This window comes from Pollachius pollachius (genome assembly GCF_949987615.1).
Source record: "Pollachius pollachius genome assembly, chromosome: 8".
Taxonomy (NCBI): Eukaryota; Metazoa; Chordata; class Actinopteri; order Gadiformes; family Gadidae; genus Pollachius; species Pollachius pollachius.
The window spans coordinates 14,553,976-14,563,163 of record NC_136941.1 but is presented as its reverse complement, the minus strand read 5'-3'; the positions used below and the strand labels follow the sequence as shown (position 1 = coordinate 14,563,163).

Below are 9,188 nucleotides of genomic sequence, written 5' to 3'. Positions count from 1 at the left end.
CTGCTGCTGGGCCTAATTACAGATATATGTACGTTTTGAAAGTAGAAGCTAAACAACCCAAAAAATGTGCCCTCGAAACGCTTCCCTGATTCGTCAGAAATTCGCTGGGAGGGGCCGAAGTGGGTTCTAACAGAGGCAGGCGGAGTTGACTTGAAACGGATATCCTAACAGCGCAATTCACTTAATAGTTTACTGATCGCCATACTATTTCTAACAAATTTGATAAATAATAGCCCTTCAATCGTACCTACAGCACCGTCAAGTGATGGATTCCAGTGGCCACCATACTCTTAGACGGAGCTAATTATCTCAGAGAATGTTGTCCTTAATACCCCTTTTACATCAAGAGGCAGAACAGTGTTTCAGAGCAGAATTAATTAATTTCCACAAGAATAAAGATGGAGGCTTTGAAGTGTGTTGGTCAGATTCCTATTCCCAGGGTATGAAATGATGGAGAAAGGGAGCAATTAAAAAAGAGGCATCCTTGGGATAATCAAGGCTTTACAGTTGCATACCATTGTCCACATCTGTGCATATTGTTTTGGCGATAAACAACACTGTTTACATTTTCTACGTTTCTATTATAAGAAACAGTGTACAGGTACAGTGCTCATAAAAACAAATCACGACAAAGGACTCAAACGTCTACCCAAATTGGAAGAACCCCATATTTTGCTTAACTGTCACTTGTCTGTCAACTCAGTTACCGTCCGGATAGTATGGTGTTGACTTTAATAAGTAGGCCTACATTGAATTGGCTCGGTAAACATAATACCGCCACCTTATGGTTGTATCTACATTACTAAGAAAGTGTCTTCAAAATATCCAAATATTGCGATCAGCATTTAACAAACAAGTTAGGAAAAATTGGAAAGCTTCAAAATCTGACCTCAGGCGTACACATTAATTCTCTTCTTCAGGAGACTGGAGTGTTTTATATTCAAGGGACCGCTATACAGCTGATTCACTGAGAAAAGGCACTTGGGACATAGGGGACAAACTTCCGTGCTTCCGTCACATTTTTCCTGTCTGTGCTGTACCTCACTTAGATAGGCTGCACGGATTCCATGGTGTCCAACAGTGAATACAAGCCTTGTAATTATCAAGGCCCCCTGGTTATTGGTCGAGAAGTCTTACACATTTTGTGCAAATACCAAGTGCCTGCTGCTATTACTTTGGGCATATCTCTTGATTGTGTCAAGTAAAGTATTACTGAACTCTTAACATGTTTCGATACTAACCGTACCTTTGATCCGTCCTCTGATGATGCCCAGCCGACACCTGAGAGAAAAAGAAAACGTCCTCTTGCCATCAGAAGAGGATATCCCTTTTCTCTTTGATTCCGCGGAAGAAAAGGCTATATTGAAATGCTTGGGGTTAGGCTTTCCCTTTCCAAATATCACCCTTGTCGACATGTTGCTTTTCCTTCCAATGACACGTATAATGTTCAGAGTCCGAAAGCTGTCAAATGAACTGACGCGGTCCAACCCGGGTTGTATTCTTCATATTATGCCCAGTCTGGAGACGGTCAACTCACAAGTTTAACTACCATAACATCCGTCAGACAGGGAATATGTAGTTAATCCAGCGAATTAAAAGATTTAAAAAAGGGTATTTTCCCCGATCCAGCCACTTGCAATGAGGCTAAATACAGGACTAATTCTGGCATTTTGTGCTGTCCGTTTTATGAGCAGATGGCACAGCTTCTTTGCCAGAACGCCATGGAAACAGTCTCCCTAGGAAGCTGGCTGCTAAAGTGACCAATTTCCAGAGATGATTTGTAAGCCTTTAACTGAATACATGCAGTCGATGTAAAAATATATGTGCAACATTGTCCAATATTCATAGGAATATCCATTCCCTCAAAAAATAACGCCAAGACCTGTACCTTTTGGATAATTACATCACAGCTGGAATTAGTTAACACTTATTTTTTGGACATATCCCTATAGCATTTTCCAAGTGAAATACCATGTCAAACAAATAAATAAGCCTATTGAAAACAAATACAAGCCATGTTCCATTTTTACGGACTTTATTTTGAAAATAATGGCCAGATCATTCGTTCTCCTCGCTGCGCAGCCTTGCGTTGGGGTTCGTGATCTTGATGGCCAGCTGAGCTGCCCTCTCCACAATCAGCTTCCTGTTCTTGGATGAGACGTTATGGGCGATCTCGGCACAGTGTGTCCTACACAAGAACAAGGATTTGCAATTTAAAAAGGAGCAGTTTGACCATGTTAGAGACAATATGTTGTTACCGTTATCAATCCATTGGTGCATTCACATATTCCAAATATGCGACTACTATTTAACAGATAACCAATAATACTGTTGGACATTCTTGATCCCAACAAATTTTCATTATGCACAAATTAATGAATGAGGTGTTGGAGGGGCGGTAGAATGTAAAATATTTGTTACTTTGACAGACTTTTCAATTTAAATCAAGACGATCAATTAAGCTTTTAGTTTTGACAATCTAAAACTCGATATTGACCTTTACATGAACACCATCAATCCTGATTAAGCAATATGAAAATTGACCGGGTTTGCATTGTTGGCAGTGTACTTCTTAAAATTATAAATCATTGACAGGAGGCCCGGGCCCTGATCACGTGATTAAAAAAAATTAATGCAAAAGACGAGCTGTCTTTAGGTTGTCACTTAGTCATACTATCCTGCTTTAACATAATTCATCATTACTCGCAATAAAGGTTGGCTTCTCTTAAATATAGAAATAGCTTTTTGTTGATCCGTTATTTGTTGATCTGCTGATCCTACTGAAATATCAACCTGATACAAGTCTGCTCCCCACTAATTCCCTATGCATTATCTGAAACCAATTTGCTGCGCCAGCCATCTAACAGTTGACGAGCAAGAGCGATTTTCATTAAATAGATAAAATGGCCTCTAAACAAGTATCCGCAGCGTTGCGTACAATCGCTTGATGCAGCCGTAGTACATAGATCCTACAATGGCTTTCTCAAAACATATACTCTATAACAGTGCTGTCCGCTATAGACGGCGCCCCGGTCTGAGCCCGTGAGTAAAGCCGTTGACGACGCTCCTTTCACGGCACGGATGTCACAAAGAGTCGGTGTACTGTACAAATTCTGTTTGCTTCCATTACATGCTGGTTATTATGTTAAAAATTGTATTTGCTAGTTTTGGCTCAATTAATTCATCGCAATGAAACAGTAAACTTGTTAATGAGTGTGCAAAACTCAAAATAAATCACAATTAAATGAACCACTGTCTAACGCAGACTTGGTTGACTACTTAAAATCATAACACACGAGACCTGCAGCCTGTAATGTAATAACCTGTGCAAACGTGGTTAATGTCTTGCGCCACATCACAGGAAGCAAATTGTAGGCTACCAATATAGGCATCTCCCATGTAGCCTACACACAACAACTGCCGCCGTCATTAGGCAGTCCTTAGTAGGATAACGACTACTTCTCTGTAGCCCTCCTTTCCCCGGCCTGCGAATATTGGAATATTGATACGTGCGGAACGTATCACAGGTGACAGTAACATTTGATTATGTTAGATTAAATCAGTGTTGGGTGAGGATAAACCATACACATTAGATAGATGGTGATTCAACCTAAAAAACCTTATCGAGGCATCCTGTCTACTTAAGCAAAGACTAGGGTGTGATGCCTTCCTGTTTTTCAGATCAAGTTTGTCTAGCGACAGTCTGTTTCTACACTACAAGAACTGGGTATAACTCAAGCATGCCTCTCAAGGTTTGGTATGCATTAGATAATGACAATAGGAACACACTAGCCTAAAAAAATAAACTTACTTGTTACTCATCATCAGAACTTCAAGCTCCTTGATGTTGTGCACAAGGAACTTCTTGAAGCCACTTGGCAGCATGTATTTCGTCTTGTTGTTGCTACCATAACCAATGTTTGGCATCAGCATCTGACCCTTGAACCGCCTGCGGACCCTGTTGTCAATACCCCTGGGTTTACGCCAGTTTTTCTGAAGGGAGAGAATTAAACATGGTCAGGCATCATTTGACAACTGGTTTCTATAGGCAGCACCTCAGAAGTGGACTCTAGAATCCTAACATATTGCATGCATTGTGTATAGCGTAGAGATCCATACCGCGATCTTGACATATCGGTCAGACTGGTGTCGGATGAACTTCTTGGTCCGCTTCTTGACGATCTTAGGTTTTTGGAGTGGTCTCAGGGCTGCCATGGTGACTAGGAGAAAAATAATGGTTAATTAGACCCTAGTTGGAAGAGGTTGGCAAAATACTGGTAAGACTCATTCACAAAATTGATAATAAGTGTTGGCATTAGCCCGGTCCAATAATATAAGCTAACGTTGCAATGTAAATACGTAAATCCAAAAATAACGTGCAGGCCTAAACTAGGATTTAGTCAAATGCATGGGGTAACACAAGTATTGATTGCCTGTGTGCGATGAGAAGTCAAAACACATTTTCCTCCATCACCGGCAGACACATTCCCTTAAGCCTTAAGGTTAATTTATTTGCGTGTAAAATTATAAATGAGCATGTCCAGCTCAGCGCTCGTCAGCTAGCCCATGCCCCCCCCGCCCGTTGCATTACTAGCTATGTTTATAGCGCCTTGTATTCAAACACATGCAATCAAGAAGGGTAAGATTTGAAAAACATAAGACTTTAATAAGCAATCAGGTCTCGCTTTCAAAAAACGGACCACGCTTTAGAGCAGGCCTTTAGCTGAAGCGTAGAGAAATATGCGGAGACGCTGTCGTCTCGTTCCACATTGAAGTTGTATCGACTGTAGGCTTATAATGAGAAAAAATATCACGTAAGTCTTTCTCGTACTCGTTTACAGTCAAATTGCTAGTGATTTAAGTATGGATGAGGCAAATACAACTAAAGATGGACATAGATTGTGTCAACTCACCGGCCGAGTCAATCCAGAAAGGGACCCTTGCTACAGCGGAAGGAAAGAAAAGGACTTCCGTAGGTGTTACAAGGGCTTATGGGTAGTGTATTTCTATTAAGGAAAATAACACGGCAAAGTTAAATGCAACCTCTTTAATTAAATGTATCGTATCGCATAACATACAAGCTTTATTGAGTTGTGCGTTGAATACAGTATTTTTGACTGTGCTTCCGTGATTTCCTTTTTATTTATTTAATTGTATTAATGTTGCAAAGAAGCGCCTCCCCTTTGCAGTAGTGTGTTTCAATAAGTTTCAATATGAAGGTTTCGTTTCCTGATAAATTCGACGTGGACTACCACACATAAAGGTTGCAGTTGTTAAACGAAGTTAAACTACAATTAATAATTGTAATATATTATATAGCCTAACCTATGCGTAAAGTAACCGATTGGAAAAATAAGCCTTCAATATTAAACGCGACCGATGTGCAGGGCTGGCCAACATCTGGAATCTAGAAATAATTAACTTGATGTCACGAGCCCTAGCTGCTATTACGCCAGTGAACTTTATTCTGTAGTTGTTAAAAAAATCAAAGACACAACATGGCGTATCAAGCAACAGGGTAAGTCTGTGAAGGCCTTATTGAGGCACTTTAGTCCGACGAAATAGTTTGAAGGCTACATTAAAATATCGAATTTATTATATATATATATAAATATGTATATTCGTTTGTAGACAATCACCTTCTGGATTCCTCAACCCTGGATACTCAATATCATCCGAAGTAGGACCAGGTAAAACAATCGTTTAAATCGGTTTACAAAGCTGTATTCTGTAGTCAGCTTTTATTCTTACGTTTTCTTCCCTACTCCCTTTATACTCATGGATTCTTGGTCTCGTTAAGAATATTGTTTAAAATGATTGAATCTTGCAATACCAATTTAAAACGTAGATATATTGTAAATTGCATTAGGCCAACACCCACACACTTAACTACGTGAGCGGAACTTTTACCTTGCTACATATGCGTCATTTTCGTTTAGCAGGTTTTACCAACTTGTGGGTTGTGAGTGGTTTAGATTATTCCTCAGTTGCCTGATTGTGATAGAATTGTAGCTATTTTCGAACTGCTGCCGTAATTTATTCCAAACGCAGCCGTTTCCTATTTATTCGGGTCATAGTTCACATTCCAGATTATGCCTATTCTTACATCGCTTACTGTATAGTTGATTGTACAACCTTGTGGAATTAATGCTCGATTGGAAAGTCAAGGTAAGTTCTCGCTGTCTCAAAATTGTTTACAGAGCTACTCGGTTGATATCTGTTGGTTTGTAACACTGTAGGCATAGCGATATGGACAGCAAATAAACACCAAATGCGCTTTCAATGAGTTGGCTTTGTATCCCCTAATTCATGGTAGGTTTATGCAGTGTAAGAATTTTGTCCTTTTTTCAATAATAAATGGGCGCACCCTGGTTTTTCCGGTTTCTTTCAGGGATGTCCGCCCCGCCCCTATCCGAAGGCCCTAGCGCTCCCACATTCAATATCGTCTTCGACAACGTGCCTGGCTATGAAGGGACAGTGGCTGGAGGCGGAGGTAAAATGAGAAAGCCACGGTGGCTCTGGCTGTCACATTTTCTCGATAATCACGTAGCATAAGAGTGTGTTTTTGACTCTTAACTTTTTCTGTTCTGCTTTAGGTGGGTTCCTTCCTCCTCCAATGCCCTCCTTTCCTAATCCCCCACCACCACAGCCGGAAGCCTCACAAGCACAATGGAAGTACGGTTAAAAATACAATAAATAATAACTACATTACAACCTTGGAAATTTAGAATGACATAAAGAGCTATGTTCGTCGAAAGGGATTTGATCCAATGAATAATGGTATTGTCTTCAGAGTATACTTCATAGTGATTTCTTGCTATCGACAGCATCCCGTCTATAAGTGAAGACACAGCCCGTGAGGCATTGGCCCTGTACGCCTCTAGTAAGTGCTGCTACAGCTCAGCCCCTGCAAAGGATGGGGTGATAACCAATATGGAAGCCTTCAACACATACAGGGTATGAATCAGTGCCAAGTCTGTTGATTGTATTCATATTGCTTTTAATTGTCAAATGAAGAACATAACTTTAAGCCTGTTAATCTAAATACAGTTATTTCCTGCTGCCATTTTTCCTAACGCTTTTTTAAGTATCGCCTGGAAACCTTTACTGAGTCAAGGTCCACAGAGTGGAGTCAGAAGCCCTACCATGGTTTGTACACTTGCCACTTGAACAATTGCAGTCGTTATATGCAGCAAACTCTATCTGATATATTTTAATTGCATAATGACCGTGACGTTTTTTGTTCAGGCGAACCTGTGGATGCCTTTACTCAACCCATCCCAGGACCCTGGGATATCATTGCTCAAGCCCCCACTTTCTTCAAGGATAGTAAACAGGTTATCAAGGTTCCCTACACTTCATCAATGAAGGTATGTTCTTATTTGAATGCTATAGGTGACACTCATATTTAGAGGAGGAAATAATGATTGATCCCTTATTCCTAATAAGAAACATTCATTTACAGAACTGCCATTACTGTATGGGTATGGGGAGAGTGGCTTGCAAACAATGCGCTGGAGCTGGCAATGTAAGTCAAAATACTTGAACAGAATTTTTCTGAGGTTGTTTTAGGAAATGAGGAAATACTGAAACAATAACCCTTTCCTGTCCCTTTTATTTCTTCCTCTTGCTTTTCCTTTTCAGAAAGTCTGCTGGGTGTGCCACGGCTCTGGAAATAATCATGGATATGAGCGTAATTGCCACCACTGCAATGGCAGAGGGAGAGAAAAGTGAATATGCAAATATGCATTATTTTATAAATTTTCAATAGCTGCATGGCATGTATCTTACATTTGAGCACATAGCAAGGCTTTCCAGAAGAGTTTGACATTTAAAGTCTAACGCTACTTTATTGTGTTCCAGTTGCACCCCATGTCATGGCCAGGGATCGACAGAATGCTCGACGTGTCATGGACGACGCCAGCTGTTGGTCAACATCAACCTGACTGTGAAATGGTGCTTTATTGCTTTATAGCTTGTAATCCATATGTCTGTTTTATTCAGTTAGTGTTCTGTTCTGTTAATATGGGTTTAAGGTTACTCATACCAATTTGAAATGTTTTATCTCAGGACAAACAATTCCAGTGACTATATTGTGGAACAGTCAAGTGGTCTACTGTTGGAAAACCTGAACCAAGTAACTGGCAAGGAGCTTTTCAAAGATGCTCAGTACCTGGTAAGATGAATCGGATAGGTTTTGTTCATACAAACAGATAATTTCTGTTCCATATGAAAATGTATTGTAAATAAATAATTAGGTACAGTATAGCCCATATAGATGCATCGATATTATGGTGTACTACCTAAATACTTGGAAGACATTTATTGTGAAATATATTTCCCTTTGTAACTAATCAGTTATGTACATTTTGAAAGACATCAATTTGATGTGTGTAAACTATTGGCACCATTAACTGAAATATGATTTTAGGTGTACCCTGTTATGGGGTTCCCTGACCTGAATGTGGTGAGTGCAGCAGAGCGCCTGATTCGGGAACACCAGACCACATACTCTGCAACATCTCGCATTCTACAGCAGGTGAAGGATTCCCCCCGACCCAACTTCCATTAATTTAGTCTCAAAATGACTTCTGTCTGTGTGTTTCTAATATGTATTTTTTGTATTTAATAGTTGTTGATGCTTAATTACTGCAGTGGAAACATGTATTTTATATACTGTATATATGCCGCTAAATGTCTTAATTTCTTTTTCAGCGTCAAACTATTGAGTTGATCCCCATCACCAAGGTGACCTACAAATGGAAGGGGAAATCACACATTTACTTTGTTTATGGGAATGAGTTTAAAGTTAATGCTGACAATTACCCAGCTACTTGTTGCTGTACAGTAATGTAACTTTACTGATATGTGGAAATGCATTTGAACGTTTCAGACCACATAACTTACTATGCAGAGCATGTTACTAACTATGCAGGCTTTACTAACCACCACTGAAAACACCACTACTATACTTAAAAAATATACACATATCTCATATTATTTAAATCTGTTTGTAAAAGTAATTTTCTACAAGATTCTTTTTGCGATGTACCTATGATTTATATGTATTGATGTGTTATAATACGTCTATATGCGGTATATTGAAGTGTATAATAAAATATTTCAATACAAGTATTGCGCAATGTTTTTTTTCAACTGCCGCGTCATCAAAAGTAGACGGTCGCCAG

The 9,188-nt window shown here is 39.6% G+C and overlaps 2 protein-coding genes across 3 annotated transcripts; one reads left to right on the top strand and one right to left on the bottom strand.

Moving 5' to 3' along the window:
* Nucleotides 1-2,018: 2,018 nt before the first annotated feature.
* On the bottom strand, nucleotides 2,019-4,982 carry rpl32 (ribosomal protein L32). The gene is made up of 4 exons (XM_079742220.1): nucleotides 4,914-4,982; nucleotides 4,120-4,220; nucleotides 3,812-3,993; nucleotides 2,019-2,188 (listed from the first exon to the last, which is right to left on the bottom strand). The coding sequence occupies exons 2-4, from the start codon at nucleotides 4,213-4,215 to the stop codon at nucleotides 2,059-2,061; spliced, it is 408 nt and encodes a 135-aa protein (XP_079598346.1). The 5' UTR covers nucleotides 4,216-4,220; nucleotides 4,914-4,982; the 3' UTR covers nucleotides 2,019-2,058.
* A 232-nt stretch (nucleotides 4,983-5,214) lies between these two features.
* Nucleotides 5,215-9,124, top strand: ssuh2rs1 (ssu-2 homolog, related sequence 1). Of its 2 annotated transcripts, XM_079742218.1 has the most exons (13): nucleotides 5,215-5,518; nucleotides 5,632-5,690; nucleotides 6,392-6,493; nucleotides 6,597-6,675; nucleotides 6,828-6,957; nucleotides 7,089-7,149; nucleotides 7,249-7,370; nucleotides 7,466-7,528; nucleotides 7,645-7,730; nucleotides 7,864-7,956; nucleotides 8,071-8,176; nucleotides 8,432-8,539; nucleotides 8,716-9,124. In XM_079742218.1, exons 1-13 carry the CDS (start codon nucleotides 5,499-5,501, stop codon nucleotides 8,854-8,856), a joined length of 1,170 nt encoding a protein of 389 aa, XP_079598344.1. In that variant the 5' UTR covers nucleotides 5,215-5,498; the 3' UTR covers nucleotides 8,857-9,124. The 2 variants fall into 2 exon arrangements, with proteins under 2 accessions (XP_079598344.1, XP_079598345.1); XM_079742219.1 differs by lacking the exons at nucleotides 5,215-5,518; nucleotides 5,632-5,690 and adding an exon at nucleotides 5,936-6,168.
* Nucleotides 9,125-9,188: the final 64 nt, after the last annotated feature.